Genomic DNA, 14,876 nt, shown 5'->3' on the forward strand with positions numbered 1-14,876 from the left:
ATGGAAGTTAAAAATCAGGACAACATGAGACTTCATTATGCCTGAATGCTTTGTTTTAGTTATCCTCGGCCCCATAACTCCACTTCACTTGAATATTACACTTAGTCTTAACACACACAATTAGTGTTTAAGTAAAATAAAGTTTTAAAGTAATTAAGAATTTGAATTGATGCTTCAAGTTTTAAAATCTTTCTGGGGTTCCTTTTTTCAAAATTTTGTTTTTTGCAGCCTTCCACTTCAAAGGCATCCAAGCATCCTCTGACACCAGATGCCTCACCAGTTGGTGGACACCCAGTACAGCTCTTGCACACAAGCACCAAGGACCAACCAAACCCACTCAATCCAGCAAAAACTCCAGAAACAGCTGGTCCCTTGGCTGAGACCAGCTGCAAGAAGGATGCTCAAGGTGCACAGGCAGATGTGAGCGTGGACCAAACCCTGCCTCTTGCCAAGGTCGAGGATGGTGGCACTAGGGTTAAGAAAAAAAGAAAGAAAAAAGAACCGAAGGAGGAGCCGAGTAGTGAAACAGTAACCAGCGACAGTGCACCCAAACCAAAGAAGAGGAGAAAGGAACCTAAGGGGGACAAAGTACCTATTGAGGGCAAAGGGGCTAAGGAGCCAAAAGGTTCTAAAGGATCCAGGAGCATTAGAGAACAGAAGGAACCTAAAGGGGCCAAGGGGGCCAAAGAGCCGAAGGAGCTTAAGGGTGCCAAGGAGCCTAAGCAGCCAAAAGAGCCAAAATGTAAATCCAACACTACACCCAAAACCAAGGGCAGCAAGAAAACCAGGTATGGAGCTTTTATTGCATTTGTGACTTTTCAGTTTAACTTTTCTTGATGGGTCTGTTTTTATTTATTCATTCATGGATGCGAGGGGTGTTTTTTATTCATTCACGGGATGTGATTTTTTTTTTATTCATTCAAGAGATGTAATGAGTTTTTAAAAATTCATTCATGGGATGTGGATGCTGCTGGCAAGGCCAGCATTTATTACCCATTCCTAATTGCCCTTCAGATGGTGGTGAGATGCCTTCTTGAACCACTGCATTCTGTGTGGTATAGGTATTTTCACAGAGTTGTTGGGTAGGGATTACCTGGATTTTGACCCAGCGATGATGAAGGAACTGTAATATATTTTCAAGTCAGAATGTTGTGTTACTTGGAGGGAACTTGGCGGCGGTGGTGTTCCCACACGTCTGCTGCCCTTGTCCTTCCCGTTGTTAGGGTCTGCGGGTTTGGAAGGTGCTGTCAGAGTTGCCTTGGCAAGTTGCTGCAGTGCATCTTGTAGATGGGTCTATTTACATTAGCAGAGAGGTCAGTGAATAGGGTACATAGATTTAAAGTGATTGGTAGAAAGATTAGAAGGGAGATGAGGAATAATTTTTTTCATCCAGAGGATACTGGGGCTCTGGAACTCACTGCCTGAAGGATAGTCAAGGCAGAAACCCTCAACTCATTTAAAAGGTGTCTGGATATGCATCTCAAGTGCTGTAACCTGCAGGGCTACGGACCAGAAGCTGGAAGGCGGGATTAGACGGGTGGCTTGTTTTTTGGCCGGTGTAGACACGATGGACCAAGTGGCTTTCTGTGCCGTAAACTTTCTATGATTCTGTGATCCTATGATGCACACTGCTGCCACTGTGCGCAGGTGGTGCAGGGAGTGAGTGTTTAAGGAGGTGAATGGGGTGCCGATCAAGTGGGCTGCTCCGACTTGGTTAGTGTCGAGCTTCTTGAGTGTTGCTGAACTCATCCAGGCAAGTGGCGAGTATTCCATCACACTCCTGACCTGTGCCTTTGAAGATGGTGGAAAGGCTTTGGGAAGTCAGGAAGTGAGTCACAATACCCAGCCTCTGATCTTGCAGCCACAGTATTTATATGGTTGGTCCAGTTAAGCTTCCGGTCAGTGATGACCCCAGGATGTTGATGGTGGGGGGGAGTGGCGATGGTAATGCTGTTGAATGTTAAAGGTAGGTGGTTAGATTCTCTCGTTGCAGATGTTCATTGCCTGGCATTGATGTGGCACGAATTTCACTTGCTAGTTAGTAAGTGAAGCCTGAATGTTGTCCAGGTCTTGCTGCATGCAGGCACAGACACCTTTATGATCTGGAGCATTGTGAATGGAACTGAACACTCTGTAATCATCAGTGAGCACTTCTGACCTTATGATGGGAAGATCATTGAATGAGGTGAAGATGGTCAGGCCTAGGACACTTTCCATCAGGAATCCCTATGGCTGAGATGTTTGACATTCAGCAAATGAGGGTGGTGGAAGTGGAGATAATCAATGATTTCAAAAGGAAATTGTATGGGTGCTGGAAGAAAATAAACTTGCAGCGCTAAAGGGATCGAGTGGAGGAGTGGGCCTGACTGGATTGTTGTGTGGAGAGCTGGCATGGACTTGATGGGCCGAATGAAGACCTCCTGTGCCGTAAATGACTATGACTCGGTAACCATCTTCCTTTATGATAGATATCACTCCAACCAATGGAGAGTTTTCCTCCTAATTCCCATTGACTTCAAATTTTACTCGGGTTCCTTGATGCCACACTTGGTCGCATGCTGCCTTGATGTAGCCTCACCTCTGGAATTCAGCTCTTTTGTCCATGTTTGAATCAAGGCTGTAATGAGGTCTGGAGCTGAGTGGTCCTGGCAAGCTAAGCATCAGTGAGTAAGTGCCGCTTGATAGCACTTTTGACGCTTTGCTGATGATTGAGAGCAAACTGATGGGGTGATGGTTATTAGCCAGATTGTCCTGCTTTTTGTGGACAGGAAATACCTGGGCAATTTTCCACTTTGTCTGGTAGATGTCATTGTTGTAGCTGGAACAGCTTGGCTCGAGGTGCAGCTTGTACTGGAGCACAAATCTCCAGTACTACAGCTGTAATGTTGCCGGGGCCCATTGCTGTTGCTGTATCCAGTGCATGCAGCTGTTTCTTGATCGCACTTGGAGTGAATCAGATTGGCTGAAGGTTGGCTTCTATGATGGTGGGGACCTCAGGAGGTGGCTGAGATGGATCAACCACTCGGCACTTCTAGCTGAAGATGATTGGAAATGTTTCAGCATTTTCTTTTGCACTCACATGCTGGACGCTTCCTTTATTGAGAATGCAGGTGTTCATGGAGCCTCTTCCTCCTACTCATTGTTTAATTGTCCAGGTTCAAGTAGGTTTTTCACTTGTGTTGGTTCTGTCACCACCTGCTGCAGGTCCAGTCTGATAGCTATGTTCTTCCAGTCTCAGCCAGCTCAGTCAATAGTGGTGCTACTGAGACACTCTTGGTGCTGGCCATTGAGGTTCCCCACCCAGAGTTTTTTTTATTTTTTCACAGGATTTGGGCATCGCTGGCTAGGCCAGCATTTATTGCCTATCCCTAATTGCCCTTGAGAAGGTGGTGGTGAGCCACCTTCTTGAACTGCTGCAGCCCTTGTGGTGTAGGCACACCTGCAGTGCTGTTAGGAAGGGAATTCCAGGATTTTCACCCAGTGACAATGAAGAAATGGCGATATAGTTCTGAGTCCGATTGGTGTGTGGTTTGGAGGGGAACTTGTAGGTGGTGGTGCTCCCATGCATTTGCTGCTCTTGTCCATCTAGGTGGTAGAGATAGTGAGTTTGGAAGGTGCTGTCAAAGGAGCCTTGGTGAGTTGCTGCAGTGCATCTTGCAGATGGTAAACACTGCTGCCGCTGTGCGTCAGTGGTGGAGGGAGTGAATGTTGAAGGTGGTGGCTGGGGTGCCAATCAAGTGGGCTGCTTTGTCCTGGATGGTGTCGAGCTTCTTGAGTGTTGTTGGAGCCACACTCATCCAGGCAAGTGGAGAGTATTCCTTGTGCCTTGGAGATGGTGGACAGGCATTGGGGAGACAGGAGGTGAGTTACATGCTGCAGAATTCCCGACCTGCTCTTGTAGCCACAGTACTTATATGGCTGGTTTCTGGTCAATTGTAACCCCCCAGGAAGTTGATAGTGGGGGATTCAGCAACAGTAATGCCATTGAATGTCAAGGGGAGATGGTTAAATTCTCTCTTGTTGGAGGTGGTTATTGACTGGCACTTGTGTGGCGTGAATGTTACTTGCCACTTATCAGCTCAAGCCTGGATGTTGTCCAGGTCTTGCTGCATATGGGCTGTTTCATTATCTGAAGAGTCGTGATTGGTGCTGAACATTGTGCAGTCATCAGCGAACGTACCCACTTATGACCTTATGATGGAGGGAAGGTCATTGATGAAACAGCTGAAGGTGGTTGGGCCGAGAACACTACTCTGAGGAACTCCTGCAGTGATGTCCTGGGGCTGAGATGATTGACCTCCAACAACCACAACCATCTTCCTTTGTGCTAGCTATGACTCCAACCAGTGGAGAAATTTCCCCCTGATTCCCATTGACTCCAGTTTTGCTGGAGCTCCTTGATGGCATACTCGGTCAAATGCTACGTTGATGTCAAGGGCAGTCATTCTCACCTCACCTCTGGAGTTCAACCGTTTTGTTCATGTTTGGACCATGACACTGATGAGGTCAGAAGCTGCGTGGCTTTGGCTGAATCCAAACTGAACGTTGGTGAGCAGCTTATTGCTAAGCAACTGCTGCTTGATAGCAGTGTTGAGGACCCCTTCCATCACTTTACTGATGATTGAGAGTAGACTGATGGTTGGTAATTGGCCAGGTTGAATTTGTCCTGCTTTTTGTGTATATTACATACCTGGGCAATTTTCCATATTGCCTGGTAGATGCCAGTGTTGTAGCGGTACTGGAACAGCTTGGCTAGCCTCGAGGCTAGTTCTGGAGCACAAGTCTTCAGTACTATTGCTGGAATGTTGTCAGGGCCCATAGCTTTTGCAGTATCCAGTGCTTTCCATCGGTCCTTGACATCACGTGGAGTGAATCTAATTGGCTGAAGACTCCATCAGTGATGCTGGGAACCTCAGTTGGATCATCAACTCAGCACTACTGGCTGAAGATGGATGTAAATGCTTCAGTCTTGTCTTTCACACTGATGTGCTGGGCTCCCCCATCATTGAGGATGGGGATATTTGTGGAGTAGCCTCCTCCTGTCAGTTATTTAATTGTCCGCCACCATTCAAGACTGGATGTGGCAGGACTGCAGAGCTTAGATCTGATCTGTTGCTTGTGGGATCGCTTAGCTCTGTCCATCGCGTGCTTCTTCAGCTGTTTGGCATGCAAGTAGTCCAGTGCTGTAGCTTCACCAGGCTGACACCTCATTTTTAGGTATGCCTGGTGCTGCTCCTGGCATGCCCTCTTGCACTCTTCATTGAACCAGGGTTGATCCCCCAGCTTGATGGTAATGGTAGAGTGGGTGATCTGTTGGGCCATGAAGTTACAGATTGTGGTTGAATACAATTCTGCTGCTGCTGATGACCCACAGCGCCTCATGCATGCCTAGTTTTGAGTTGCTGCATCTGTTTGAAATCTATCCATCACAACACGATGGAGGGTATCTATCCTCAGTGTGAAGCTGGGACTTCGTCTCCACAAGGACTGTGCGGTGGTCACTCCTACCAATACTGTTGCGGACCGATGCATCTGCAACAGCTAGATTGGTGAAGATGAGGTCAAGTATGTTTTTCCCTCTTGGTTTCCTCACCACCTGCCGCAGACCCAGTGTCACTCAGACCCCCACCTGCCAAGAATGAGGCATATTAATTTTGTCATATGAACATTGATTTTAAACTGTTGCTGGAGCGAGGAAATGACTCGTTAAACAGATCAGCCGTGGCTGGAAAAAACAATTACGTACTAACAGACGGTGCTTGTGAAGGCGAAGGACCATTCCCTGACACATTCAAGCCACAATGGACTTTGATTACCAGACATTGAAGGTGAGGAAGCTCACATTCCAGGATGACTGCCAAGATGGCCGAATCCGCAAACAGACATGGTCAAACCAGCTGTTAGTCACATGACTAACCTGCTGGGCAACCTGAGTTTTTTTTGAATTGTACAAACAGCTTAAAAAAAAGACAAGAAATGCTGGAAATACTGAGCAGGTCTAGCAGCATCTGTGGCGAGAGAAGCAGAGTTAACGTTTCAGGTCAGTAACCTTTCAGCTAGTTCTGATGCCGGGTGGTCTGTCCGATTTCATTCCTTTTCTTAGACTTTGTCGCGGTTTTGATACAACTGAGTGGCTTGCTCGGCCATTGCAGAGAGCGTGTAAGAGTCAACCACATTGCTGTGGATCTGGATTCGCATGTAGGCCAGACCAGGTAAGGGCAGCAGAGTTCCTTCCCTAAAGGACATTAGTGAACCAGATGGGTTTTTATAACAGTCGACAATGGTTTCATGGTCACCACTAGACAAGCTTTTTTAATTCCAGATTTATTAATTGAATTCAAATTCCACCATCTACCGTTGTAGGCTTCGAACCCATGTTCCCAGAGCAGAAGCCTGGTCTCTGGGTTACTCGTCTAGTGACATTACCACTATGCCGCTGCCTCCCCTTAGCTTGGCTAAGGGTGTAGCCAGTTCTAAAGTACAAGTCTTCAGTACTGTTGCTGGAATGTTGTCAGGACCCATAGCATTTGCAGTATCCAGTGCCTTCAGTAGTTTCTTGATATCACGCGGAGTGAATCGAATTGGCTGAAGACCAGCATCTATTATGCTGGGGACCTCAGGAGGAGGCCGAGATGGATCATTTATTCAGCACTTCAGAGTACATTCTGTGTCCTTGCTATCCTCAGTTCTTCCAAGTGGTGTTCAACATGGAGGCGTACTGATTCATTAGCTGAGGCGGGGTCGGGGTGGGGTGGTGGAGAGGTGGTGAGTAGGTGGCAATCAACAAGAGATTTCCTTGCCCGTATTTGACCTGTTGGCATGAGACCTCATGGGATCCAGAGTCATTGTTGAGGACTCCCAGGGCCATATGCTCCTTACTGTATGTCACTGTGCCGCCACCTCTGGTGATGGAGGAGTTTGAGAAGTTGGCTGAAAGGTATGTTTCGGTGACCAGGACTATATTGCTTGATTAGTCTGTGGGACAGCCCTCCCAATTTTGGTCAAAGTCCCAGGTGCTAGTGAGGAGGATTTTACAGGATTGTCTGGGCTGGATGTGTCCTTGACATGTGCAGTGCATCGGTCAATACTGGGTGGTCCATCCAGTTTTATTCTTGTACTTTTTTGTAGCGGTTTGATCTAAAGAAGGCAGTTAGGAGTAAACCACATTGCTGTGAGTCTGGAGTCATATATCAGCTAGACCAGGTAAGCACTGCAATCCGGTAGTTTCATCACCATTACTCACACTAGCTTTTTATTCCAGATTGTATTTAATTAACTGAATTTAGACTCCCCAACTGCCGTGGTGGGATTTGAACTTATGTCTCTGGGTTACTAGTCCAGTAACATAACCACTATGCTACAATTCCCTTGTATTTATTATCTTTATTCATTGTATGAATTTAATTCAGTGTATTTTACTGGAATATTAAATTGTTTTGGTTCCAGCAAAATTTCTCAAGTGTTGTCTTCTCTCGCTGTTGTATTCTTCAACTGATCAGTGTTTAGCATGTGGGATTTTTCCTGTGGTTGCTCCTGTTGTAATTCTAGTTTTAACTAAATGACACAGTAAACCCAACTATTGGTTTCCAATTTGTTCAACTGTCAAAAATTACATAGAATTGTAAAGCACAGAAACAGGCCATTCTGCTCAACTGGTCTATGTTGCCACCGTACTTCATCTGACTTTATCAGCATATCCTTCTATTCCTTTCTCCTTCATGTCTTTATCTAGCTTTGTAAATCTGAGTTCTTTTTGCCTTCAGTCTGGTTCAGTAAATATACGATCTCACACTCTCAGCCTTTACTTTTAACTATTTCATTGCAGTTTCTCCAAGCTTTAAATCATTTCATCAGAGCTCAGCAAAGCTACTATTCCTAACCTGGCCATATTTCCCATTAAGCACAGCGCCATGCCTTTCTGCTCACTTCCACAGCTTCTCCTTAAATGCATCTCTGCTATTCGGCTCAACTAATTAATATGGTAACAAGTTCCACATTCTAACCACTCTCTGCGAAAAGAAATTTGAAATCCTTATTGGTAACTTTCTTATATTTATCACCCCTAGTTCTGGTCTCAACAAGTGAAGGTATCTGCTCCACATCTGCCCTATCAAACGCTTTCATAATTTTAAAGTCCTGTATTAGGCCACCCCTCAGCCTTCTCTGGAGAAAAGAGCTTAAGCGTGTTCAAGGGTTATGGGGCGAAGGCAGGGGAATGGAACTGAGGGAAATGCTCTTTCGGAGAGCCAGTGCAGACATAATGGGCCAAATGGTCTCCTTCGGCACTGTAACAATTCTTTGATTCTGTTCAGTCTTTCCCAGTGGTTCTAACCTTTCAGTTCTGGTATCATCCTTGTAAATAAAACCAAAAAAGTGCTGGAAATACTTAGCAGGTCTGGCAGCATCTGTGGAGAGAGAAGCACTGGCAAGCAAGAACTTGGTTTAAAGTGTGTCTACTTCAACGCCAGGAGCATCCGGTATAAGGTGGGTGAGCTTGCAGCATGGGTTGATACCTGGGATCTCGATGTAGTGGCCATTTAGGAGACATGGGTAGAGCAGGGGCAGGAATGGATGTTGCAGGTTCCGGGATTTAGATGTTTCAGTAAGAACAGAGAAGATGGTAAAAGAGGGGGGGGTGTGGCATTGTTAATCAAGGAGAGTATTACAGCGGCAGAAAGGGCGTTTGAGGGCTCGTCTACTGAGGTAGTATGGGCCGAGGTTAGAAACAGGAGAGGAGAGGTCACCCTGTTGGGAGTCTTCTATAGACCTCCGAATAGTTCCAGAGATGTAGAGGAAAGGATAGCGAAGATGATTCTCGACAGGGGCAAGAGTAACAGAGTAGTTGTTATGGGGGACTTTAACTTGCCAAATATTGACTGGAAATACTATAGTTCGAGTACTTTAGATGGGTCAGTCTTTGTCCAGTGTGTGCAGGAGGGTTTTCTGACACAGTATGTAGACAGGCCAACCAGGGGCGATGCCACATTGGATTTGGTACTGGGTAATGAACCCGGCCAGGTGTTAGATTTAGATGTAGGTGAGCACTTTGGCGATAGTGATCACAATTCGGTTAGGTTTACCTTAGCGATGGGCAGGGACAGGTATATACCGCAGGGCAAGAATTATAGCTGGGGGAAAGGAAATTATGATGCGATTAGTCAAGATTTGGGATGCGTAGGATGGGGATGGAAACTGCAGGGGATGGGCACAATCGAAATGTGGAGCTTATTCAAGGAGCAGCTACTGCGTGTCCTTGATAAGTATGTACCCGTCAGGCAGGGAGGAAGTTGTCGAGCGAGGGAGCTGTAGTTTACTAAAGAAGTTGAAGCGCTTGTCAAAAGGAAGAAGAAGGCTTATGTTAGGATGAGACGTGAAGGCTCAGTTAGGGCGCTTGAGAGTTACAAGCTAGCCAGGAAGGATCTAAAGGGAGAGCTAAGAAGAGCAAGGAGAGGACACGAGAAGTCATTGGCGGATAGGATCAAGGAAAACCCTAAGGCTTTCTATAGGTATATCAGGAATAAAAGAATGACTAGAGTTAGATTAGGGCCAATCAAGGATAGTAGTGGGAAGTTGTGTGTGGAATCAGAGGAGATAGGGGAAGCGTTAAATGAATATTTTTCGTCAGTATTTACAGTAGAGAAAGAAAATGTTGTCGAGGAGAATACTGAGATTCAGGCTACTAGGCTAGATGGGATTGAGGTTCACAAGGAGGAGGTGTTAGCAATTTTGGAAAGTGTGAAAATAGATAAGTCCCCTGGGCCAGATGGGATTTATCCTAGGATTCTCTGGGAAGCCAGGGAGGAGATTGCAGAGCCTTTGTCCTTAATCTTTATTTCGTCATTGTCGACAGGAATAGTGCCGGAAGCAAATGTTGTCCCCTTGTTCAAGAAGGGGAGTAGAGACAGCCCTGGTAATTATAGACCTGTGAGCCTTACTTCGGTTGTGGGTAAAATGTTGGAAAAGGTTATAAGAGACGGGATTTATAATCATCTTGAAAAGAATAAGTTCATTAGCGATAGTCAGCACGGTTTTGTGAAGGGTAGGTCGTGCCTCACAAACCTTAAGTTTTTCGAGAAGGTGACCAAACAGGTGGATGAGGGTAAAGCAGTGGATGTGGTGTATATGGATTTCAGTAAGGCGTTTGATAAGGTTCCCCACGGTAGGCTATTGCAGAAAATACGGAAGTATGGGGTTGAAGGTGATTTAGAGCTTTGGATCAGAAACTGGCTAGCTGAAAGAAGACAGAGGGTGGTGGTTGATGGCAAATGTTCATCCTGGAGTTTAGTTACTAGTGGTGTACCGCAAGGTTCTGTTTTGGGGCCACTGCTGTTTGTCATTTTTATAAATGACCTGGAAGAGGGTGTAGAAGGGTGAGTTAGTAAATTTGTGGATGACACGAAGGTCGGTGGAGTTGTGGATAGTGCCGAAGGATGTTGTAGGGTACAGAGGGACATAGATAGGCTGCAGAGCTGGGCTGAGAGATGGCAAATGGAATTTAATGCGGAAAAGTGTGAGGTGATTCACTTTGGAAGGAGTAACAGGAATGCAGAGTACTGGGCTAATGGGAAGATTCTTGGTAGTGTAGATGAACAGAGAGACCTTGGTGTCCAGGTACATAAATCCCTGAAAGTTGCTACCCAGGTTAATAGGGATGTTAAGAAGGCATATGGTGTGTTAGCTTTTATTAGTAGGGGGATCGAGTTTCGGAGCCACGAGGTCATGCTGCAGCTGTACAAAACTCTGGTGAGACCGCACCTGGAGTATTGCGTGCAGTTCTGGTCACCGCATTATAGGAAGGATGTGGAAGCTTTGGAAAGGGTGCAGAGGAGATTTACTAGGATGTTGCCTGGTATGGAGGGAAGGTCTTACGAGGAAAGGCTGAGGGACTTGAGGTTGTTTTCGTTGGAGAGAAGGAGGAGGAGAGGTGACTTAATAGAGACATATAAGATAATCAGAGGGTTAGATAGGGTGGATAGTGAGAGTCTTTTTCCTCGGATGGTGATGGCAAACATGAGGGGACATAGCTTTAAGTTGAGGGGTGGTAGGTTTAGGACAGATGTCAGAGGTAGTTTCTTTACTCAGAGAGTAGTAGGGGCGTGGAACGCCCTGCCTGCAACAGTAGTAGACTCGCCAACTTTAAGGGCATTTAAGTGGTCATTGGATAGACATATGGATGAAAATGGAATAGTGTAGGTCAGATGGTTTCACAGGTCGGCGCAACATCGAGGGCCGAAGGGCCTGTACTGCGCTGTAATGTTCTAATTCTAATTCAAAGTTACGGTTTCAGATCAGTGACCTTTCATCGAACTGAGTTCTGAGTATTTCCAGTGCTTTTTTGGTTTTATTTCAGATTTCCAGCACCTGCAGTCATTTGCTTTTATTTATCATCCTCATAAATCATTTTTGCACCTCCTATGGTGCCTCTATTCTTTTCATAACAGAGACCAGAATTGTGCACAATGTTCAAAGTGTAATCTAACCAAGGTTCTCTGCATGTTTAACAATCTCCTCTACTTTCAGCTAATTGAATGGAAAATTTTGTGTCCATGGGTGACAGATAGCCTTGGTTCTTGTCCTGCACTTGGAATGTCTCTTAGAATATTTTTTCTCAGTTTTTTCCTACAGTATTTATTTTCATCTCTTTCCATCCTGAAGGTGTTGCCTGTTGTTGAAGTGGGGTTCTATAAGCACTGCTATTGCTACGGTTTGTTAAGTTGCCATTCCTGCCTGATTTTTTTTTATTGGTTCATGGGATGTGGGCATGGCTGGTTCGGCCAGCATTTATTGCCCATCCCGAATTGCCCTTGAGAATGTAGTCGTTGAGCATTGACAGCCTGTTGAGTTGCGTTTGGTGAGTAAGAGGGGAAAGAGGGTGTTGTAATTAGGTCCAACACCACCCTCACCAAACATTCCCAGCAGCTGGACAACAAAAATATTGTCCTAATCTGTTTTTAATTCCTCTTTCAATTGGCTGTAGAATCTTCACTGCCATGCAGGCTGGGACTGGTTAACTCAATCCATGTAGTCATGGATCATGCTCCATTTGAAACTTAATTTCCCCCTCACATCTGAAGGTGCTGAGTTTTACTTGTAGCAGCACTGGTAAGGCTGCGTTTATCTTGTATGACTTGGCCGTTATCCTGCACTTCCATGGCATGTATGTTACCTGCCACTTGTCAACCCAAGCCTGGATGTTAACAAGGGCCTGCTACATGCTGTCGTGTACTGTTTATCAGAGGAGATATGAAGGGGAGCTGGATTCCCTGGCTGCCATCTCCCAAATGGCCATTCTTGCATGAGCTTAGATGGCAAGTGTTGGCAGACTGGCCAAACAAGAATGGAACAAGAGATAAGGAGTACTTGACATTTCGCTAAGATAGGAAGAAAGGAAAAGCAAGTGAGATAGCTCTGTTAATCAAGGATGAGATCAGTACAGTGCTGAAAAATGATCTTGGCTCAGAAGATCAAGATGGAGACTCAGTTTTCTATGGAGATAAGAAATAGCAAAGGAAAGAAGTCACTGATGGGAGTAGTTTAAAGGCCCCCTAATAGTAGCTACACTGGAGAACGGAGTATAAATCAAGAAATAATGGGCTTGTAAGAAAGGTATTGCAATACCTTCATATCGATTGGATGAGTCAAATTGGCAAAGGAAGCCTGGAGGATGGGTTCATAAGAGTGTATTCAGGGCAGTTTCTTAGAACAGTATGTTCTGGAACCAACCAGGGAGCAGGCTATTTTAGTTCTGGTAATGTGTAATGAGACAGGATCATAAATGACCTCATAGTAAAGGATCCTCTAGGCAAGAATGATCATAACATGACAGAATTTCACTTTCAGTTTGAGGGTGAGAGGTTTGGGTCTGAATCTTGAGTCTTAAACTTAAATAAAGGCAATAAACAAGGGCATGAAGACAGAGTTGGCTAAAGTGGACTGGGAAAGTAAGTTAAAAGGTAAGATGGTAGCGAAGCAGTGGTAGATGTTCAAGGAGATATTTCAACACTCAACGAAGATATATTCCATCGGGAATGAAAGACTCTGAGAAGAATGCACCATCTGTGGCTGACTAAGGAAGTTAAGGATGGTATCAACTTGAAAAGGCATACAATTCTGCAAAGATTAGTGGTAGGCCAGAAGATTGGGAACATTTTAGAAACCAGCAAAGGATGGCTTCAAAAACAGGGAGAAATTAGAGTATAAGAGTAAACTGGCAAGAAATATAAAAATAGATAGTAAGAGCTTCTACAAGTATATAAAAAGGAAGAGAGTAGCTAAAATAAGTGTTGGTCCCTTAGAGGATGAAACTTGAGAATTAATAATGGGAAACAAGAAAATGGCAGGGACTTTAAACATGTATATTGTGTTAGTTTTCACGGTAGAAGTCACAAAAAGCATCCCAAGATTAGTAGAAAATCAAGAGGCAAAAGGGAGGGAGGAACTTGTTCATCACTAGAGGAAAACTACTAGGAAAACTAATGGGGCTAAAGGCTGAGAAGTCCCCTGGACCTGATGGTCTGCATCCTAGGATTTCGAAAGAAATGGCTGCAGAGATAGTGGATGCATTGCTTGTAATCTTCCAAAATTCCTCAGATTCTGGAAAGGTCCCAGCAGATTGAAAAACCACAAATGTAACACCTCTATTAAGAAAGAAGGAGGACAGAAAGCAGGAAACTATAGGCCAGTTAGCCTAATATCTGTCATTGGGAAAATGCTAGAATCCATTATGAAGGGAGTAGTAGCAGGACATTTAGAAAAGCATCATAAAATCAGGCAGAGTCAACATGGTTTTATGATGGGGAAATCATGTTTGACAAATTTATTAAAGCTCTTTGAGATTGTAACAAGAGGAACCAGTAGATGGAGTGTATTTGGATTTCCAAAAAGCATTCAGTAAGTTGCCACATAAAAAGTTACTGCACAGGATAAGAGCTTATGGTATTGGGGGTAATATATAAGCATGGACAGAGGATCAGCTAACTAACAGGAAACAGAGTCAGGATAAATGGTGCATTTTCAGGTTGGCAAACTGTAACTAGTGGAGTGCCATAGGGATCAGTGCTGGGGCCTCAACTTTTTACAATCCATATTGACTTGGATGAAGGGACCAAGTACGATTTGATGGCCATTGCAGAGACATGACTGCAGGATGACATAGATTGGGACCTGAATATTAAAGGATACATGGCACTTAGGAAGGACAGGAAGCTAGGAAAAAGTGGAAGGGTAGCTCTGTTCATGATGGTATTAGCGCAATAGAGAGGAATGACCTAAGTTCAGGAGACCAGGATGTAGAAGCAGTTTGGGTAGAGATGAGACTTCATAAAGGCAAGAAGTCACCTGTGGGAGTGGTGTACAGGCCACCTAGCATTAACCACACTGTGGATGGGGTATAAAGGAAGAAATAATGGCAGCTTGTCAGAAAACAGCGATAATTATGGGGGATTTTAACCTACATGTAGACTGGAAAAGTCAGATGGGCAGAGGTAGCCTCGGTGAGTACATAGAATGTTTTCGTGATGATTTCTTGGAACAATACTTTCTGGAGCAGGCTATACTAGACCTGGTATTGTGCAACGAGATAGGATTAATTAATGACCTCATAGTTAAGGTGCCCCTAGGTAAGAGCAATCATAATATTGAATTTTACATTCAGTTTGAGTGAGAGAAGAGTGGGTCCAAGATTAGTATTTTAAACTTAAATAAGGGCCATTATGAGGGCATGAAAGCAGAGCTAGCTAAAGTAAACTGGCAAATTAGGTTAAGGGATAGGTTAATAGACATTTCAGAATACGCAGAATAGATACATTTCACGAGAAAGAAAAATTCCAAGGGTGGGACCTGCCATCCATGGTTAACTAAAACAGTTAAAGATAGTA

General features: G+C 44.7%; 1 protein-coding gene across 3 annotated transcripts in view; it reads left to right on the forward strand.

Moving 5' to 3' along the window:
* The window catches only part of chd6 (chromodomain helicase DNA binding protein 6), a 344,698-nt gene that overhangs the window by 86,127 nt on the left and 243,695 nt on the right, over positions 1 to 14,876 (forward strand). For all 3 annotated transcript variants that reach the window (XM_068048713.1, XM_068048715.1, XM_068048714.1), the window contains one exon: positions 229 to 788. In XM_068048713.1, coding sequence (XP_067904814.1) covers positions 229 to 788 — 560 coding nt within the window. The remainder of the gene's footprint in view (positions 1 to 228; positions 789 to 14,876) is intronic.

The sequence above is a fragment of the Heterodontus francisci genome, chromosome 16, assembly GCF_036365525.1.
Source record: "Heterodontus francisci isolate sHetFra1 chromosome 16, sHetFra1.hap1, whole genome shotgun sequence".
Classification (NCBI taxonomy): domain Eukaryota; kingdom Metazoa; phylum Chordata; class Chondrichthyes; order Heterodontiformes; family Heterodontidae; genus Heterodontus; species Heterodontus francisci.